We start from the raw sequence: 22,393 nt of genomic DNA, 5'->3' as shown, positions 1-22,393 counted from the left end.
CTTTGAAAAAGCCTTGGGAATTTAAAAATATACAACATGTGGGTAATTTTTTCACATGTAATCTTGGGTTTGGGTCTCATCTATCCAATGAAAGTAAAAGTTTTGACAGAATGTTACACTTGAGTGAGCACTGTCCATTTTCGTAAAGCTCGCAGAAATCTGTTTGCGCAGAAATGCTTGTTTTCACGCTGTGTCAAGAGGAAAGGGCGAAATCAAACTTACCCTGCGAAACATTTCTCATACATTTTCCCTTGCACTTTTAGTCAATTGAAATAAAACGGATACATTCAAGCATTTTGTAACAATTTTGCCACCCGAATTGAAATTTTAACACTTAATAAGCACAACCTTTATCCTTTTTGTGTCAGCTGGATCTGAGGAAATAACTTAATCTGAACAAAAGTTTATATCAGACATCTCCAGCATCTTTTTTACTAAGTTTTTATCATTTAAAGTGGGTTAACATTTCATTTTTCATTTAATAGTTGTTTCTTCACACTTTTCCCAAGCTTGACAATGTTTATCAAAATAAAAATCAATCCTAAACCATTTCATGTAAATCACAGCTCAGTGTAAAGCAAATAACGTCACAACGGCCTCGGTATGTGGGGGAGTGGGGTTGGGGCGCAATGCACATTTTGAAGTGTTTTGGGGAAGGAAACAAGTTAAAAAAGGTAAAAGATATCTTCAAATCAATTTTACTAGCTAAATTCCACGTGTTCTTCATGATTAAGGTCTACTTTTATTCGCATAACTATTTCAAAGTTCTGCGCAAATCATCTTTCACTCACTTTTCAAAAGTAAGTGGTGCTCACCGAAAGCGGAAATATTTTTCGACAGTTATATCATCATTTGCTTGAATGGATCTGTACCAATGTTAAAAAGTGGAAAAATCTTCAGGATATTACAAATGTATGATTTTATAGGATTTTTTCTAAGTGTAAACTTTTTTTTGATACGCACTGTACATCAACTTGTATGAGGGCTGGGCTTTAAACATCTGGGTCCCATTTCATGAATATAGTAACAAAATTTGTAACAAATCTACTGTCAACCAATCAGATTGAAGGATTACAGTACCTTTAAACTGTTAATGCAAATTTCTTATTATAACAAATGTTATGAAACAGGCCCCTGGGAAGCCTATCATGAAATGAATGGTCATTAATTTTCACTGACTAAATTGTTATAAGCTACTGAAATCCTTGCACCTGATTGGCTCAAGGGTAATTTGTCAGTGAGAAATCACTGACAATATGCTTCATGAAACAGTCTTTGGTAAGATCACACTCATGCCATAAAATGTGTACTTAGAATTCCACAAAAACTTGTAATTCCACAGTCATGTGATGTCACAATGAGAGACATACTCACTGTTTTGCGCCTGCTGACAATCACCTGAAGATTTACTGTACTTTATTTGTCTTTTGTGACATTAATTGTTGAAAGAAGTGCACTTAAAAGATTATTGTGCAATTAAGAGTTAATTGTGATGAATGGTATAAAGGAATCCACTCATTATTCATTTCTTCCTTCTTCTTGCTTTTTTTCATCCTTTCATCTCCTTCTTTTTCTGCTCCAGCACACATTTTGTGAAGATGTATGCAAATAATATCATTTCACATACAAAAGATCATTATTGTTTAAATGGCTGTTAATTGTGATACGTGCTATGACGGTTGAGTGTTCTTAGAAACCATATATTGCCATAGAGATAAATAATGGCTACTCTTAAAATTGCTGAAAATGATAAAGAAATGTTTAGAAGATAAGTGGTTCATTAGAGCCAAGTCCTTAATTTCTGAGTAACTATAATATCTTTTCTTTATATACAGGCATGTGAAGCACTTATATCAAGAGGGGATAAGGTGTTAGCTGGTGTACCCTTATATTCAGGTGCTATAGCAATGGTAAGCATTTGATATAATTTATATGCTTTTCACACTGCACTTTTTTTCATTAACCCCAGGAAATTGGTGGGGCTAAGGGGGGTCTTAGCTTAGCCCACTTCGTTTTCACACTACATTTTAGCAAAGTGGGCTAGCACAGTAAATAGTACTATCTGGCACTGCAAAAAAATCAGGGTTAGCCGGCTTCTTGTGCTTGCAACGCAATTGCGTTGCTAAAAGATGCAGTGTGAAACGAAAATGGGCTAAGGAGAAGTGGGGCTAAGCATTAACCAATCACAAGTCAAAATTGCACGTTAATCGCGCTCTGTATGGTAAAATCATCAATATTCATGAGCTGTGTGATACTTGTCCGGGGTTCAGGCGTTAATCCCGGCTAGGCAAATAGTATGGGGTTAAGATAGACAGTGTGAATAAAAAAAAATAGTATGGGGTTAAGGATAGTATGAGGTTTATAAGGAAATGCAGTGTGAAAAGCATATTAGTAGAAGTAGAAGTCAGATTGAAATTCATGGCCATGGATGCCTTTTTTGAGTGATTGTTCTCAATGCCTCTTTCAGTGGCATTGGGTACATGTATTTTTTTTCTTTTCCCCATTTGTGCTGTAAAAAAAGATAACTTACCTTGCTCTGAAAATATGTAAGCTAAGGCCTGAGCAGTTGTATCTCTTGTTAGAAGTATCAGTATAGGAAAGTTATAGCAGGAGCAGCAGTAGTAGTAGTAGTAGTAGTAGTTGTAGCAGTAATAGTAGTAGTAATAATAGTAGTAGTAGTACTAGTAGTAGTAGTAGTAGTAGTAGAAGTAGTAGTAGTAGTAGTAGTAGTAGTAGTAGTAGTAGTAGTAATAGTAGTAGTAGAAGTAGTAGTAGAAGTAGCAGTAGAAGTAGTAGTAGTAGTAGTAGTAGTAATAGTAGTAGTAGAAGTAGTAGTAGAAGTAGCAGTAGAAGTAGTAGTAAGTAGTAAGTAGTAGTAGTAGTAGTAGTAGTAGTAGTAGTAGTAGTAGTAGTAGTAGTAGTAGTAGTAGTAGTAGTAGTAGTAGTAGTAGTAGTAGTAATAGTAGTAGTAGTAGAAGTAGCAGTAGAAGTAGTAGTAAGTAGTAAGTAGTAGTAGTAGTAGTAGTAGTAGTAGTAGTAGTAGTAGTAGTAGTAGTAGTAGTAGTAGTAGTAGTAGTAGTAGTAGTAGAAGTAGTAGTATAGGAAAGTTGTAGCAGTAATAGTAGTAGAAGTAGTAGTAGTAGTAGTAGTAGAAGAAGTAGTAGTAGAAGTAGTAGTATAGGAAAGTTGTAGCAGTAATAGTAGTAGTAGAAGTAGTAGTAGCAGTAGTAGCAGTAGTAGTACTAGTAGTAGTAGTAGTAGTAGTGGTAGTAGTAGTAGTAGTTGTAGAAGTAGCAGTAGAAGTAGTAGTAAGAAGTAGTAGTAGTAGTAGTAATAGTAGTAGTAGTAGTAGTAGTAGTAGTAGTAGAAGTACATGTAGTAGTATAGGAAAGTTGTAGCAGTAATAGTAGTAGTAGAAGTAGTAGTAGCAGTAGTAGTACTAGTAGTAGTAGTAGTGGTAGTAGTGGTAGTAGTAGTAGTAGTTGTAGAAGTAGCAGTAGAAGTAGTAGTAAAAAGTAGCAGTAGTAGTAGTAATAGTAGTAGTAGTAGTAGTAGTAGTAGAAGTAGTAGAAGTAGTAGTATAAGAAAGTTGTAGCAGTAATAGTAGTTGTAGTAGTAGAAGTAGTAGTAGTATAGGAAAGTTGAAGTGCCAGTAATAGTAGTAGTAGTAGTAGTAGAAGTAGTAGTAGCAGTAGTAGTCGTAGTAGTCGTAGTAGTCGTAGTAGTAGTAGTAGTAGTACTAGTAGTAGCAGTTGTTGTAGTAGTAGTATTAGTCGTAGACGACTCAGACATAGTAGGTGTAGTAATTGTATTTGTAATTTAAGCCAAAATTATATCTACATACTGTGCAAGCTAACAAGTATGTTAATATTGGACAGTCTATGCTTGAATCTTAGAATCCAACAACCATGAAATTCAACTTTTATTGCATTGGTACACATGAAAGCATCATTAAAATACACCAGGGAATATCAGGGAAAACAGTGGTTTAAAAGAAATTAGGAATCATTGACTTTATGTTTATACCAAATATGCTGTTCTTTCTAAAGTTATTTATTTTTGTTTTTGTCTTTATGATGAATTAGAGAATGGAAATATATTCTTGAGTGGGATGCAAATTCTATATTTGAAGTCATGTTTCCAACATAATCATAGGAGGTATCCTCATGTTTTATTTCATGCTTTGACTTAATAAAATTAAATCTAAAAAAATTGGATAATACTATGTTATATGAAATATATTAAAAGTTGTTTTAATTGATAAATTCGAGTAATAAATTATATGTTGCCTGGATGCATATGTATTTCTACTGAAAAAGAAACTGTTCAGTTTCACTGCCTGTTATTTAATTTTATTATTTTGTTATTAATTATTTTTATTATTAAGTTAACCTTATATTTCAACTTTATTTGTGTGGTTATTGCCTCTCTTGTCAATGAAGATCTTGCCAAGTGTAACAACTTTGATTGTTTCTAATGAGTCTCTTCAGATGAGACTCTTGAACATTATTTGAAAGATTAAGTCTGTATGATGGTATTTGGATGACGGTAATTTATGTGAAGTACACTTTCAATGTAAACTATAAAGATAGTTTGAATTCATTACACGGATCTAGTCATATATGTGCAGCTTACCGGATGAGATCAAATGGTAATTTAGACGAAGTTGGATTAGACAAAGTGGTGATTAGACATATTATATTTAGACCAAGTGATACTTCAGACAAAATGGGTTTAGACTGGGTGAAAATTTAAACAAAGTGGGATTAAACTATTTTGATAATATATAGACAGAGTGGTTTTAGACCAGGTGATAGTTTTATAGACAAAGTGAGTTTTGTTCAATTTCAAAGTTGCTTGTAATGATATTACCCTTGTGGATGTTTTCAATACGCAGGGGCTTGTTTAATAAAAACTCTTGTAATTTGTTGTTGTTGTATACTATCATTGAAACTTTGATTGTGATTGGCTGCTGATCCATTACAATATTGGCAAAGTTACGATAGGTGCAAATCAGATATAAGAGTGGCCCCATGATAGCTTTGCATGCTTCCACACAATGGCTACATCAGGAGGGAGCAATACAAATGACCTTCATATATCCATGCTCAGAGTGTATCTCTAGATGGTTCCATGACATAAGCTCTAGTGACAATTGCTCGGATAGATAATCTGCAAATTAATCCAAATCTTAATCTTAGCCTCCAAAACCCTAATCCTTATACATGTATAATTTGCATTATTCTGAACCAAAAACTCTATTACAATCCCAGCTCTAATCCTATGCCCTCTGAGATATTAAGACCGGAGCAAAGGTTGCAGGAGCATTATGTTGTGCCACCCTCTGGATTGGCTAATTGGCCATTGTAATGCATTTATGTTGCATGTGAAAGCTCATAAGTGTTTTGATTAATGTTATATTTAGACTTGAGAGTTTAAGGACATTGTGGTCACCACTTAGGATAGAGAAATGGAAAGAGGATGAGTGATTACTCTTGTCTTTGTCTTGTCTTTGACCACTTTTGATCTAATTTGTTTTTGAGATGGCATGGAATCAGATATCCAGTGATTTTCTTATCAAATTCTTGTTGGATTGGATTGGAATATTTCTTAAGTAACAAGACTTTCTTTGTTATTTCTGTGATCTTAATATTGAAAAAAAAAAATGAAAGTGAAACTATACAAACAAGTCTACTTTGGCATCCATACTTGTAGATTTCTACAGATTGTTAACATATTGCAATTTTACATTTATTTAGTGATGACCTTGTGATGCACTTCTTCTTCGGCCCATTGCAACAAGAGTTGCATTAATTTCAACTAAATAGTCAATCACAAGTCCCAAATAATTGTATAAGTTGAAAATCAGGTTGCATTTGATTTTTGTATTTGTTTTTTATTGCAACTTTTTTTGCAATGTGCCCCTGTCTACTGTGAAAGCTTAATATGTTTTGAGGCAAAAACTTGAGAGTTATACATTTTGGTTACCATTTACTTACTAACAGTCTATAAAAGGTATTTTTTTCAGTTTCCAATTATGATGACCTTCTTATCCCACCATGCAAATGAATTTTTGAAAGTATACTATTTGTATATTTTATCAGGTGTTACTATTCTTGAAAATTGTAACAAGAGTATCTTTTTGTCATTGTTGCATTTTTTTTTTTTTTAAGAGATTGCAAGAGATCATGTTTCAAAGTTCAGAATTCATTATTTACATGAAAATCAATGAATTTGTTATTTCTTTCACATTTCCAACTTAATGATTTCAGTGATTACATCATTTTCCTTTTTTTTTGTAAAAAAAAATAAGCAAAAGTCACTATTAAATACCATATGATATAGGGCACAGTATGTGCAGAATCTGCATATTCTTAAATATGTGAATAGGGTGTGCATTGTAAGTTGGTGGACCAAACTACCAAATGTAATTTATTTTTTCACAAATGGTAATTGATCTAACTACAACTAATAAAACACTAGATTTATATTCCGATTTCAAGAAGGAGATAGCTTTCACATAATTATTTCACGTGTTGTGTTCAAATGCAGATGGAACCACTTGGGGCAGACATTATTCATGTTAATGTAGACGGTGGCGGTTTGAATCCAGATCATCTAGAACAGGTTCTATCAAGATGGGATCCCGAAGATAGCAAGAAAGAGGGGTAAGAAAAGATAAGAAAAGAGTGGGAGAGATAGAGAAGGGGGTGGAGAGTGAGCGGGAGAGAAAGAGAGGGAGAGAAAGAGCTGGAGAGGAAGGGGGTAGAAAGAGGGGAATAAATGATTTAGCAAAATATGAAAATTGCAGATTAGATGAGAAATGTTTGAAAATGGTTGAAAGGGGGGGGGGGTGGAGGGGTAGGTACAGAAACATAGCAGTGAAGAAAGGAGATAATAAATGGGACTATCAAATCAGTATCATATCGGCCATAGCAAGCTTCATCAATTTTGTCATTCACTACGGCCAAATGGATTTCACTCCTGTTTATTTCATAATTCTTCATATGACACTAGAAAATATAATGTATTATGAATAATAATAATAATGACCCATCTTTGCATTCATCACATTTTATGATACTCGTAGCACTTCGATATTACCCTTGTCAAAATCATACTACCAAAGTGATCAATACTCAAGCATGTCAGGTACCCATTGAATCCTGGATGGAGAGTGGCAATTGAAGAAAAATGTCTTGCCAAAGACGTCAGTGTCAATGTGGTATTTGTACCAAGAGTAGTAGAATTTGAGTATCAGAGCTCATAGTCCAATGTCAAATTATACTTCTCCGCTCATCCACTACACTTAATCTACAAAGCTAGGATGTATATATAGCTCATCAGAACAAAGAAAAAATGATATATTAACAAAAATTAAGAACAGAAAAAGAATCAGGATCATACCGATATTCAGTCTTAAAGAAGTAAGACAACTTTTTGACTCGGTATTGTCAGATTGTTTTCATTATTAAAGTTGAGGTTAATGTGTTATGAAGTGCTGATAGAAACTGCAGAGGTTAATATGTTTCATCAAATTACCATAATAAGAATTTCATATAAAAGTTAGGTATTCTGAGAGATACATTAATATTTTACAAAAAAATCATGATTATGATAATTTTATGTAATGGTAGGTAATCTGAGAGCAAGGTTGTCATATTTCAGATGATAATTAATTTGTAGCAATGAGGAAATATGTACTTCTGAGAAAAGAATATCCAGTTTCTATGGCAAGGTTAGTTTGTTGGAGGTTATTGATGTAGTTATGTAATATGATACTGATAAAGGCAAATGAAATAATATTCAAGAGATCTTTTAGTTTAATTTATGTCTAAATTAGTTATCGTTTTTTTCTGTATGTGAGCATTGAAGACAAAGATTTTCTTACAGAATTGGTCATGAAACTGGCTTGACACTAAAACCAAGTTAGTATTAATAATTATGCTTAATTTTAGCATGTTTGTATAAGAGATAGTTATATAATGATTTTTTTTAAAGATGGTGATTAATTTGGGCTTGTTGCTTTTTTCTGTTTCTGTTGAAATAACTCTCGTAAGAACTCAGCAGTGAAACTTTCCACCGTATTAACGCATATCTATAAACTGTTATGTTACATAGGAAACATTTTACATGTACGTCTAAGTTAATCAGTTTTAGTGGCTGACCTCATGTAGATAGAGGACAGACATTACTTTATGGCCTATTTGGTTAAAGTGGGGATAATGGCTGAGCTGGGATTCAAACTCACAATTCCACAATCATGAATCCACTGCCCTCACCACTAGACATACAACGCTAAGATTTCAAGCATAAATGAGCAACTGTTTTGAATAAACAAGTCTTCTGTTTCATATCATTAATTTAGGGCTCAAACCATGCAGTAACAAATTGGAATCAAGCTTACATATATACACAACAAAAAAAGTAAGTCCCCCTTAAACAAACATCAATAATTTCCGAACCAATGCAAGTTTTTAATATATTTTTACATGAGCGTGTAGGTAATTTTATAAGCTACCCTCTGAGTAAATGTTATGGACCTATTTTACGTCATGCTTCAGTGAGCACCGCCAGAAGGCAAAAATGTCACTTTTCAAAAGTCACAAGCCAAATATCATGACTTTGATTCCACTTCATTGGAACGAATTCCACATTCTCATCATGAAAAAATAGTCAGAAGACTTGTAGAAGGTACTTTCTAAAAGACGATACAACATATTTGGCTAAATTTCACGGTTGAATAAACACAAGTCCAAATTTGCTATAAAAGAATTTTTTACACATTTCTATCGATAAAAATGATAGAATATGATGACAATTATTTTTGGGAAGAGTATCTTAAACAATATTCATCATTTCACGGTTCAAAAATACGATTTTCAAATACCATAGGCAAGTATTGTTTAATTTTGGTAACTGAAAATGATCTTTTCTCAACTTTTTCGTGATGTTCATGACCAGTTAACATGCTTCAATGATTTAAACGTGTTTAATTAAATATTCACGCTTGAATGAACATGTGGAATGTGATTAGCTCTTTTTTACGTTATTGGATCTGGATCTGGATCTGGATGTGTACACTGCTGGACCAATTGGTATGAATGCAGCGGGTGAGAGAGGGCACGGTGATATTTAGTCGTATCGTAGGTAGCTCTTTTCGATCTTTGACTTGAACACCTCTAGTGATGTGCTGTTCACTGTGTCAGGTGGGAGATGGTTCCAAGCCAGAGGGGTACTCACAAAAAAAGATTGTTTTAATTGTTCAGTGTTTGTTGATTGAATAGTGTAACCTATTGGAAAAAATGCAATTGCTAACTATGGATATCTGTCACAAACCTCCTTGCATAGTTCATTTGATTTGATTTTTAAGAAATTCCTGATGTCTAATGCATCAGTGAGCACACAATATTTGAAAATTATGCGAATGAGAAGAAAGTTCAAGGCCTTGGCCCCACTTTGTGCCGTATCAAATGGTTATTTTTGTATGCGCGCCTTTTGGATAGTGCTACTCTGAAGCCATGTGCGAAGTTTCATGAAATAACTGTTGGCAGAATTAACAAAAACCATCCATGAAACAAACCCTCATTTCACATATGTATGTTAAAATTTGGACTTCCTCTCTCATACACATTGTGTACATTATGGGTGCATATGTTTAAGAATAAGGAACCCCTTATTCAATATGGTGGAACTTTTTTTTCAAGGCTGTCTTTAGCAATGTCATTTGGCAGTAATGTTTATCAACCTATGGGCAGAATTCTGTGCAAATATGAAATCGATTTGTTTATTTATGGATGAGTGAGCATGCCTCAAAGGGGAAAAGGGGTATTTTCATGTCACAGACTCATTTTAAAGGGTAATAAAGTAAATATTGGGGGCAAATTCGGTTTCAAATGTGACTTAATCACTGTTGTTTTTATCATCCATCATTTCTATCACCACACACTTTCCGAAATTTTGACATTTTCATGGTTGAGCGAGCACATTCGAAAACTTGGGAATGAATACTCTTTATACTGCATAAATGCATTATTTTCCTAACAATTTCTCAGGATCAGTTGAATTTTATGGACAAATCAGTGATGGATCCAGAATTTTAGAATGGGGGAGGGGTCTATAATAGGGGGAGCCACCAACATTTTTAAATTTTTAACATGATCTAACAAGTTGTAGAGGATACTACTGTAATCCCCTATCGTCACAATACATTGTGCTCACTTAAAGGGGAATCCAGCCTTGGTCATAAAATGTTGTGTTGGGAAGAAGAAAAATAAATTTAACAGAATGGTGAAAGTTTGAAAGAAATTGGACAAGCAATAAGAAAGTTATAGCTGCTTTAAAATTGAGATCACTAATAGTATGTAGATTTCAAATTGGCAACTGGGTAAGTAAACTATGACAAGGGGCAAGGACAACTTTCCCATAGGCCATGCACTTTATTATCAGGGATTTTTGGTTTTCTCCTAAGTACCCATTCCCCTTGGGCAGTAATCTAAATATAACCAAGGTAGTATATTGTTTTATGTCCTCATGAAAGAAAAATATAATTTGAAATGAAACTTTTGGGGAAAATGACATTTAGCCATAATATGTATTAGAGTACATGGAAAAGTAGTCCTTGCCTTACATCACTATGACATCCCATATGCGGCCAATTTGAAGTCTCCATGGGTATAGTGATTACCAATATTTACAACCTTAAAAAAATCATAACTTTCTTGTTGTTTGTCCAATATTGTTCAAACTTTCACCTATCAACTTGTCTGATTTTTCTTTTTATTATAAAAACAAGTTTTTATTTGGATTGAATTCCCCTTTAACCATAAACATACGATATCAAAATTGTGTGTGGAGTGGCTAAATGATGGATAGTAAAACAGCATTAACACCATGAAATTCACCTAAAAACAATTTTTGCCCAACTTTGTATGTACACAATCTGAAAAACGACTCTTGTGACTTTCAAAAATGGTCATTTTTAATTCAATCTTTAATTACTCATATGCATGACTCAACCGATCAATTTCATTTTTCCTCAGGAGTTGCTTAATGAGTGTAGAAAACCATCTACGAAATATCATATCTCAAAATAATTCCATTCAAAAGTTACAGCAATTTGATTAAGGGGGGACTTACTTTTTTTGTTGTGTATAGATGTTAAAAAAGCAGTCATTATTTGAGCTTTTTTAACCTGTGTGATCATGATTTGGTATCAGGTTTTAGTTTTAAAGGGGAATCCAGCCTTGGCCATTGAATGATGTGTTGGGAAGGAGAAAAATAAATTAAACAGAATGGTGAAAGTTTGAAAGAAATTGGACAAGCAATAAGAAAGTTATAGCTGCTTTAAAATTGAGATCACTAATACTATGTAGATTTCAAATTGGCAACTGGGTAAGTAAATTATGACAAGGGGCAAGGACAACTTTCCCATAGGCCATGTACTTTATTATCAGGGATTTGTGGTTTTCTTCTAAGTACCCATTCCCCTGGGGCAGTAATCTAAATATAACCCAGGTAGTATATTGTTTTATGTCATCATGAAAGAAAAATATAATTTGAAATAAGACTTTTGGGAAAAATGACATTTTAGCCATAATATGTATTGGAGTACATGGAAGAGTAGTCCTTGCCTTACATCGCTATGACATCCCATATGCGGCCAATTCGAAGTCTCCATGGGTATAGTGATTACCAATATTTACAACTTTTAAAAATTCATAACTTTCTTGTTGTTTGTCCAATATTGTTCAAACTTTTACCTATCAACTTGTCTGATTTTTCTTTTTCTTATAAAAACAAGTTTTTATTTGGGTTGGATTCCCCTTTAAGTTATTTTTGACAGAGGGCTTATAAAGAGGTTGAACAAACATTAGTAAATTAAACTTCTGGGGCCATCATACATCGATTAGCAGTCATCTTGTGCAGACAGATTGTATAACCACCATGTTTCTCCTTTAATCCTTTTTCTTGATAATAATTTTTCCATTCTTTATATCATATATATTGCATTCGGTTGACAACACAAAATATCAGTATTAAATTCATATATGTTATATGAAGAATCATCTGTGTTTAAAAAAAGGCAATTCATGATACCAAGTCAAGAAATGGTATGTTAAGAGAAAGTTGCTTGCCATAGCCTGCATGCGTTGGCATATGCTTGCTAAAACATTCAGGTGGGTGTTTCATGAAGCTGTTCGTAAGTTACGCACAACTTTACGAACGAATGGAACATGTTCATATACATAAGTCAGCTACATAGAGATATAGGCCTATCACATAGCACAAGAAAGGATCACCAGTCATGCCTAAAGTCATTCGTATCTTACGAACACCTTTATGAAACACCTACCTGGTGTAACCGCCCCTTTATTATTAAAGGGAAACTAACGTCTGTAATTAAATAATATTTGTGAAAGAAGGTAAATAAGAAAAACATAGTTGTGAAAGTTTAAAAGAATAAACAATAATTGAACAAGGGAGGAGAAAGTAATGGCTGTTTGAAAAATGGGATCACAATTTATTTCTATCTTGAATAGGCAGCTGGTCAGTGGATAGTGACAAGTTACAGACAAATCTCCCATTTGTCATGCACATCAGGGGCCTGTTGCATAAAACTTTTTACCTGAGAAAACTCTGGTAAAAACTGAAAACTAAGGTTAGTGTGATTTCTGCCATTGACTTTAACACAGGGCAAAAACTCCGGTAAACACAACCTGAGTTTTCTTAGGTAAAAAGTTTTATGCAACGGGCCCCAGAAGTCTACCAGTTTTCTCCTTAGCTCCTTTACCCTCAGGGGTATGATAAATCTATTGCAGACTGAATGATCTTGCTATAGCACATGTTTGCCATAGATTCCAGTCCACATATGCGGGCTGAGTTTCCAACAGATTAAAATGTGACATAGATGTCACATTGTCATTTGTCCTCACAAAAGAAAAATAAAATTGTGAGTGTGACTTTTGAAAAATAGGTGACATTTACTTAGTTTTATACATGCCATAAATAAAATTGGTTTCATACTATGTGGAGTGGAAATAAAAACACAGTGTGTCTCTATTTTTGTGCTGTTGTTGTAACACCAAATGTTTCTACCTCATCTCCTAATGTTAGGTCCGATATACCAAGGGTGCTTTATTTGGTTCCTAATGGAGACAATCCCACTGGTAGCTGTGTTACACTGGAAAGGAGAAAAAGAATTTATGAGCTGGCCAGAAAGTATGATCTACTAATCCTTGAAGATGATGCCTATTATTTCTTGCAATTTGGTGAGGTATGTATGGGAGATTGTATTCATAATCAGACCAGGGCCCTGTTGCATAAAAGCTACTATTAAAGTAACTTTGCCATCCAATGGTAATAACGCTCAACATCCAATCAGAATCAAGGATTCCACGGAAGTTACAATAGGATGGCAAAGTTACGGTAATAGTAAATTTTATATCCTACATAAATTAAATCCTGTATGCTGATTGGTTTAAATAGCATCATGTGATCAAACATATTCTCACTATTTTGCGATGATGTCGAAAATGAAACGCCCACCGAAGAAAATGTGCTATTCCATGACGTCAATGATGGAATAGTCGACTATTCCATCATTGACATCACAGATCATGATGGCGCAAGCACTAATACGCGTTCCGCGCACTGAGCGCGTAGCTAAGCGCTTCAGGAAAAGTAGGTCAGTCAGCGCAGCTGGTTTGATTCAGATTTAAAAAAGGATGAACTAAGAGTACAAGAACTAGATTATCAAGATCTATTTCTATATCTTATCAAATTTTCATTACAGATCGAGCTTACTGATCTTAAACAAATAGGAGTAATGCCGAAAATTTGTTAACAAATTATAATTTCCTCCTATTAAAGCCTCTTTATTTACTATCTATTGTCCACGGCGGACGGCATTTGCATAGTCAGAAAGAAGAGGATCGAGGGTATTTGAATTCCAGTTCATCGTGGCTTAGCCGTGAACCAGAATAGCCTGGTGGTTAAGTCGCTGCCCGGAAAGCAGTAGATGGCAGGTTCGAATCCCATTTTTTCTGACTTATGATTTTCATTACAGATCGAGCTGACTGATCTTAAACAAATAGGAGTAATGCCGAAAATTTGTTAACAAATTATAATTTCCTCCTATTAAAGCCTCTTTATTTACTATTATTATCAGAGTAGGATATAAAACAATTATACCAGGCCTTTATTTCGAAAGTATAGAGGGAATTATTCATCCTCGGTTGTACTGGCATAATCACTATTTTTTCCCTCAGGGCTTCGACCCTCGGGAAAAAATAGTAATGCCAGTCCAACCTCGGATGAATAATTCCCGCTATACTTACTCAAAGCCTGGTGTATTTGTATAATAATATATAATAATAATAATAATATACAAAATTTATAGAGCGCTTTATACAAAAGTTTCAAAGCGCTAAGTAAGAAGGGGGAAATACAAGATATCTTAGAAAAAGAACAACAAAGGAACTGACAGTGAAAACAAAATTACGAAAAATTAATTATACGTACAAATAAAGAGATAATCGGTGAATACACATCTTAAATATAACGGGTCGATAATCATGTATGTAAATCTATATAATCCTAATAACTAAGCTTACAATCCGACTTAAAAAATCTGAACACAATATGATAATGCCAATTAACTAAGGGTGATAATTTCATACAGAATAAAAGAAGCAAAAAATAGGCAAGTGAAACTTATTAAAAGAGGTGGGTTTTAAGGAGGGACTTAAACAGTTCTAACGATGATGCCTCACGTACATTAATGGGGAGATTGTTCCAGAGCTTCGGGGCAATAACTGAGAAGGATCTGTCACCGTAGTTGGTTTTAGTTCTTGGTCCGGGCAGCAGTTGAAGATGTGCAGTGGTGTGGGAGCGGAGACGTCTGGATGCGGATGAAACTGATGAGGATCGGAGGGAGACGAGGTTCTGTAGATAAGAGGGAGCTTGATTATGGATACACTTGTAGACTAGAAGGAGAATTTTGTAGACAATGCGTTGCTGAACTGGTAACCAATGTAGAGAATTCAGGATTGGGGTGATGTGTTCATGTTTTTTAGTCCGGGTAACCAATCTGGCTGCTGTATTCTGGATCCGTTGGAGGGGAGCAATATGGGATTGGGGAAGACCGGCTAGGAGGCTATTAAAGTAATCCAGATGGGAAGAAACAAATGCATGGATGAGCTTTTCAGTAGATGTAGTGTTGAGGTACTTGCGGATTCGGCCAATTCTAGCTATACCCCAAGAAGCAGTCCTGCACTTGTTGCGGATGTGTTGTGCAAGAGAAAGGTGATTGTCTAAGGTCACACCGAGATCACAGACAAAATCCGAATTCTGAACGCACATTCCAGACAGAGCAAGGGGAGAGAGATCATCACGCTGCTGCCTGAACCGGGATGATATATGCAGCATTTCAGTCTTTGCTTCGTTGAGCTTCAAGTTGTTGGTTACGGACCAAGACTTGATATCACGTAAACACTCTGTTAGTCTAAATATGGCACCATTTCTGTCGTCGTCATCTGCTCTCATAACAAGATACAGCTGGGTATCATCAGCATACATAACGTGATGTATGCCATGATGGGAAGCAATCACATCGCAAAGAGGACCAGTGTAGAGGGTGAAAAGCAAAGGGCCTACAACCGACCCTTGTGGGACACCCCATCGGAGAGGGAATGTCTGTGACAAAGAACCCCTTACTGTTACTTTCTGGAGACGATCACACAGATAAGACTTAATCCACTCAAGCGCAGATCCATTTATGCCGTAAGTGGTTTCAAGTCGCTTGAAGAGTGTTTTGTGATCCAGGCAGTCGAATGCAGACGAGAAGTCTAATAGTACCAGACATGCTTCAAGTCCACTGTCAGCTGCTAACAAGAGATCGTTTGCAACCTTTAACAAGGCTGTTTCAGTCGAATGATGGTGCCGGTAAGCCGACTGGTTTGCTGGAAACAAGTCATTGGACTCCAGGTGAGACCTAAGCTGCATGGACACAATCCTCTCTAAAACCTTGCCAAGGAATGGGAGGTTGGCGATTGGTCTGTAATTCTTGAAGTCGTTCCTGTCGAGTGATGACTTCTTCAGGAGAGGTGTTATGATTGAGGTCTTCAGTGCTTCAGGGACTTCGCCAGACATGAGGGAGAAATTAATTGTTAACATAATGATAGGCAGAAGGTCGTCTAGACAGATTTTTACAAGCCACGTTGGCAACGGATCCAGGCTGCAAGATTTAGGCTTGAGTGACTCAACGAGTTTCTTCACTTGATTCAAAGAAACTGGTTTAAATGCTGAGAAACATTTGCCTGGTTCCAGGTCAGGAGCTCGACTGGCAGCTGGCGGAAACCGAGAGCATGCTGCAGAAGACTGAACTCCAGACACAATGCTAGCAATTTTGCCATTGAAGTAGTTGCCAAATTCATTGGCCAGTGCCACATCATTCCGATGCTCAGGTAAGAAAGTTTCCTGGCTAGAAGGAGACGTGAGTCTTTTAACAATACGGAAGAGCTCTTTGGTGTCTGCCTCTGTAATCTCAGCATTGAAGTACATAGATTTGGCTTCCTGTAACGTCGTGTTATAAGCCAAACAACTTTGCTGATACAGCTGTCTGTCGATGGAAAGACCAGAACTCTTCATTTGCCGTTCTGCCTGGCATCGGATTCTCTTAGCCTCTCTCAACTCCTCTGTGTACCATGGAGCAGAAGGTCTAATTGTGATAGTCTTGCTCTTCATCGGCGCATGTTTGTCGATGAGTTGACTCAGGGTTTCGTTGTAGATACCAACCGCTTCAGAAGAGTGTCCCGGTGTAGACGTTGCTAAAGAAGAATTACGAATATCTTCTGTAAAGGCAGCAATATCAATGTTCCGAAGTTGTCTATACTGCACAAGTTTCTTTGGGTTCTTGGGCGCTGCAAGATTCACGTCAGCAATGATGGCTGAATGATCGGAAGGATACCCAGACATTATACGAACAGATGAAATGATATCGTCTATTCTTCTTGTCAGGATCAAGTCCAACGTGTGACCACCCCGATGGGTCGGCCCATTCACATGTTGAAAGAAGCCCAACGAATCGATGGAGTATATGAAGGACTTGGCCTGGGAGTCGTTCACATCGTCAATGTGGATGTTGAAATCACCAAGAATTATGGGCATATTTTCTGAAATTCCTGCAGTCTCAAGAAGGGTAAGAAACTCCTTCAGGAACATACTAAAGGTGAACTTGTTGCGTGCTGAAGGTGGAGGCCTGTATACTGCATAGCATTTCAAAACTGATCCTATGGAGAATCGGATAGTAACATCCATGAGTTCAAAACTTTTAAAATCAGTCCTACTATTCAAGGTCACTTTCACCGAAGAGCGATACAAAATGCAGATCCCACCTCCTTTGGATTCAAGGCGAGGGCAATGCAGAAGGTTATAATTCGGAAGTGTGGACTTGATATCACCGATAACCAGATCATCTCTTTGGTTTCCTGATAACCAAGATTCTGTCAGGACTAGGACATCCAATTCATTGTCCATAATCATATCACATATACTTGTAGTCTTATTTGACATGGAACGAGCATTCCAAACGCCAATATTGTGAATAGCTTTGCTTATTAGAAGGACGAGGGAATCCAACAGGAGATCGCCGACGGACATAATGATCACTTGGATGAGTAGGAGTTTCAATCCAAAACGTTTTCACACGTCCACCTCGAGTACCCCTTTTAGTTTTAGGGGCGATGTCCCAAGTTTTCAATAGATCCCATTCATCGCGAGAGAATGGCATTAGACGACCATGACATTGAGAAGAAACGCTCTGTCCAATACTCAACAGCTCTTCGCGAGAGTAGTTAATCCTTGTCATGGTGTATGAACACAGGATAAGTACAATCACGGCAAGGGTGTATAATGTACATCTAGGCCTATATACTGTACATACCATGCAAGGACAAAAAATTGAACTTCTCAATGAAAACAAGTTTTTCAAATTACAGTCCATTTTAACGACAAGATTCAGTCCAAACTTCAATAGATGACTTGGATATTACAAGAAAGTAGCATACCATCTCAAACACTGAAACTTGATCAGCAAGTACGCATAAAACGGTGAAATATATAGCAAAAGTGGAGAGCGATGAAGAGTGCAGCCATGAGGAAAGGGCGCCACTATGTATATTATGCAATGGGCCCTGCTTTTATAGTAATCACCTGTATAGACTGACTACCTGTCTGTAAACACCACGAAGGGTGATTTCGAGTTTGGTGTTGGTGTTGAGAGCGTGAAAAAGCTGCTGAACCGAGCTGGGTTCAGAGGAACGATAGCGATAGTGCTATCGATAGCCTATGACGTCACGCCGCTGCGCTGCTGATTATCTCAACTTTACGCGAGAACTTTTCGACGACGAAAGTGAAATCGGAGAAATTACAGTAAAATCTCATTGTACAAAATGCAAAGGCTAAAATCACTTCAAGAATCCAAAAGAGTAATTATTATTGTATATTAAATTGTTAAAGGCTTTAATGATTTACACCAATCTTAACTGTAAAAATCTAATTTTACGGGGAGTTTTCATCTTGTTTGTCATTTGTTCTAGGGCTTCAAATCAACAACACCAACACCGAACTTGAAATCATAACTTTCCCAATCCCTAAGGTTTGGTGTTGGTGAATGGGGGAATTACACATACATGTACATCATCAACACCAGCTGTGATGCTTGGTTCAGCAGACGAAATTCAACACCAGCGCTCGACACGAACTGCTGGAAATATGTCATATTTTCTGAGGTCAATCCCAACACCATCATGATTTCAAGTAAGGTGTTGTTACTGGTGTTGGTGTTGTCACAACACCAACACCAGATTTCAACACCGTACTTGAAATCATCCAATAGTGGTTTCCCTTGCATAATTTTTATACGCCCGTACTATAATTCGGGAAATATGGTATCACGCTCGGTGTCCGTCTATCTGTCCGTCCGTCCGTCTGTCTGTCCGTCTGTTAACTTTACTTGTAAACGCGATAACTTCAGTTTGATTTAACCTAGGCTTATATAATTTTGTGTGTATGATCATGGACCTGCTAGTAGGTCCATGGTATGATACTAGCATGGATCCCAGGAAGCCTATTTGATTTTGAGGTCAGAGGTCAAGGTCACAGTGACATGTTATTATCTTTCCCTCCTGAAGTCCTTGTAAACGCAATAGATAACTTTAGTTTAACTTAATCTAGGCTCATATAATTTGGTGAGTATGATACTCGCATGGATCCCAAGTATCATGGTATCAAGTTTGGTGTCCGTCCATCTGCCCGTCTGTCCGTCCGTCTGTTACCTTTCCTTGTAAACGCGATAACTTCAGTTTAACTTAACCTAGGCTCATATAATTTGGTGTTTATGATGCTAACATGGATCCCAGAAAGCCAATTGAGTTTGAGGTCAAAAGGTCAAAGGTCACAATTACATGTTTTCATCTTACCCTTTTGAAGTCCTCGTAAACGCGATAACTTTAGTTTAACTTAACCTAGGCTCATATAATTTGGTGTGTATGATACTAGCATTAATCCCAGGAATTCTAGTGATTTTGAGGTCAGAAGGTCAAAGTTGAAGTCGCCACCTTCCACTTCTCTTGCTTGACCAATAACTCAATTTTCCGTGTTACAGGCGGTTGTATGATGTGCTCGCCTTAGCAACACTCATTTACTTGAATGTAGGATAAAAGTGCAATGACAATTATTTGCTAATGGGCAAAGAGGCCTTAGCCAGGGATCGAACCGCGGACTTTCAAGAGTCTGGTCAGGCGTCTTTACCACTGAACCACAGTAACTCCACTGCATTCAAATTACTCCTGTCTTACTCTTCTCTTGACAGGAGAGGAGTCCAAGTTTTCTTTCCATGGACGATGACGGGAGGGTTCTCAGATTTGATTCTTTTGCCAAAATAATTTCTGCAGGGTGAGTTTAAAGGACCTTTATTGTGATGCTAAATCTTTGGTCTGAGTGGTCTCTCATTGTTACTATGGTAACTGGCAGAGAATGTTTATTTGTCAGTACTGACAAGCTTCATGAAGTGATGACCTAGGTAACTCATCAAACCAGCTGAAGATTGGATGAGAAAACTCAAATAAATTTATAAGCATACATATGTGAAATAATTAAACTTTTGTTATGTTTTGCCTCGTATTTTAAGCTCAATACGGCTATAAATTATTGATTCATGATGAGGGAACTTAATCTCATCATAGCTGTACATTATCTAATGGCTGCTTTGCATTGAAATTAGCCTGGTTACTGAAAGTTTTCATGGTGATAAAGCCGCTAAGGGTAAGATTACCTGTTTTAATATTAAGGAAACACAAAATCAGCAGATTTGTTTCTCTTTGACACAAGTTTAGTAATATATTGAAATAAGGTTAAGAAAAACCCTGATGCAAAGGTGTGATGTTATATAAGGGATACGATGTTGTCATTAGGTTTGTTGAGATAACCCACCCTGTATAAGTGTAAAGTATAGTGTATTACATCAAATATCAGTAACTGTTTTAATGATTCAAATATTGAAATAAAAACGAATATGAATACATGATTAAATGTAAAATGTAATACTCAATAGAGTGATAAAATAATAGAGTGATAAGATTATAAAAATAATTCCTCAAAAAGCTGTGTGCACCTGAATTGGTAGCCTAGCTTAGCCTGGTAATAATAATAGCAGGGCCCGCTGGGAGAACAGTTTTCGGAACTGAAGTGGCTACCCTGGGTAAATATACCGTTATTATACCGTGGAGCGTTTTGGCCCAGTGGATTAGTCTCCGGACTTTGAAACAGAGGGTCGTGGGTTCGAATCCCAGCCATGGCGTAATTTCCTTCAGCAAGAAACTGATCCACAATGTGCTGCACTCAACCCAGGTGAGGTAAATGGGTACTGGTAGGAAGTTTATTCCTCAAGAAGCTGTGTGCGCTATTAACGCCTAGCTTAGCCGGGTAATATAGGAGCGCCTTGAGCACCTAACAAGGTGGATATGTGCGCAATATAAATACCCTATATTATTATTATAATTATTGTATTATTACAAAATATTCATCATAGATTTCAAAGATAATGCACTGTCTTTACATATAAAATGCTGGTTTTGATATAGCCCTTATGAATAAGCCTTCAGGGTTAGTAATGTGTTTATCATGTGGCGATACATTTCTTCTTTAATATGTATAATAATAAAATAAAATTTTGTCTTGTTATGACAGTCTTCGTGTAGGTGTATGTACTGGTCCTCAGGCGATAGTTACACGTATCATCATGCATATGCAGGCTTCTGTCCTTCATACCAGTGTCCTTACTCAAGTAAGTCAAATACAATATTTGTTTTAAACTTTGCACACACAAAAAATCCCCCCTCCCATGACAAAAGCTGTTTCACCAGTTGGGGGTGAAATCTGGAAAATTACCTTAATCATGTAACTTTGAAAACTTGCCAATTTGCTTTTTCACTGTGCTCACAGAGGCATGATATGGCTTATATTCATCATTTTCACAGAACAAATAATTGCTGAGAAGTTTCAGTACACACATTTAGTAATGTGACTTTTCAACTCAAATTGGTTGAACAAATATTAGCCTTCATCAAAGGGGGGGGGGGGCTTTCTTTGTACAGTTTAGTTTATCATTTTATGTATAGTTTGTTTATGCTGGGAATTAGTTATTTACTTTTTACTCATTTTCTCTTTCATTAATTACTTATCATTTAACTTATAATTTGTTTTCATTCATTTATTGATTTATTTAATGTTCCATTTAGTCACACATTCAATCATACTTGATTGATTGATTGATTGATTCATTCATTTAATCATTCATTCATTCATTCAATCAATGATAAAATTTATCTATTGATGTATAATTTAATGTGAGACGAATTACTGCTTGTGTGTTAAAGAGCACCTGTCCAGCAGCCTATCTATTGTGTATTATCATCATCATTATATATTACTTGATTTTTAAACTTTACTAGTATAAACACTATCATCGTTAATGCTGTTTGGCTTTGAAATGAACATAGTATGTTAATGTACACAATAGCCACTTGTGGTATATCAATATGTACATCATCTGGTACGAGATCTAGTCCCTGGGATCTAGTGCGCTTAAGATAATTTGTTTACTTAGTTGCTATGAGTACACATGAATGTGATAAAGTAACTGTATGTAGCACTGTCAGCATATCTACAAGTACTTCTTTGAAGCTCAAAGTCTGATACAGACAAATTCATTGTACATTTGGATATAATGGAATCTCATTCTTTTTTTTTTAATATGACCTTCTATTTAAATAAGAAAAAGTCTAGCAGAGAGTGAATTTTAACCCATTAGAGACAGAGTTTGCACATTCAT

The 22,393-nt window shown here is 36.1% G+C and overlaps 1 protein-coding gene across 5 annotated transcripts in view; it reads left to right on the top strand.

Moving 5' to 3' along the window:
• LOC129261200 (kynurenine/alpha-aminoadipate aminotransferase, mitochondrial-like) overlaps nucleotides 1-22,393 on the top strand; it is a 56,135-nt gene that overhangs the window by 23,749 nt on the left and 9,993 nt on the right. For 4 of the 5 annotated variants that reach the window (XR_010296738.1, XR_010296737.1, XM_064114555.1 and 1 more), the window contains exons 5-9: nucleotides 1,836-1,910; nucleotides 6,553-6,668; nucleotides 13,117-13,276; nucleotides 19,874-19,956; nucleotides 21,250-21,346. Coding sequence is in view for 2 of the 5 variants with exons in the window: in XM_064114555.1 (XP_063970625.1) it covers nucleotides 1,836-1,910; nucleotides 6,553-6,668; nucleotides 13,117-13,276; nucleotides 19,874-19,956; nucleotides 21,250-21,346 (531 nt within the window). In the remaining 3 variants the exon portion in view is untranslated. The remainder of the gene's footprint in view (nucleotides 1-1,835; nucleotides 1,911-6,552; nucleotides 6,669-13,116; nucleotides 13,277-19,873; nucleotides 19,957-21,249; nucleotides 21,347-22,393) is intronic. The other variant, XR_010296739.1, reaches the window with a different exon arrangement.

The sequence above is a fragment of the Lytechinus pictus genome, unplaced genomic scaffold (assembly GCF_037042905.1).
Source record: "Lytechinus pictus isolate F3 Inbred unplaced genomic scaffold, Lp3.0 scaffold_19, whole genome shotgun sequence".
NCBI lineage: Eukaryota > Metazoa > Echinodermata > Echinoidea > Temnopleuroida > Toxopneustidae > Lytechinus > Lytechinus pictus.
This window is presented reverse-complemented; position numbering and strand designations above follow the sequence as displayed.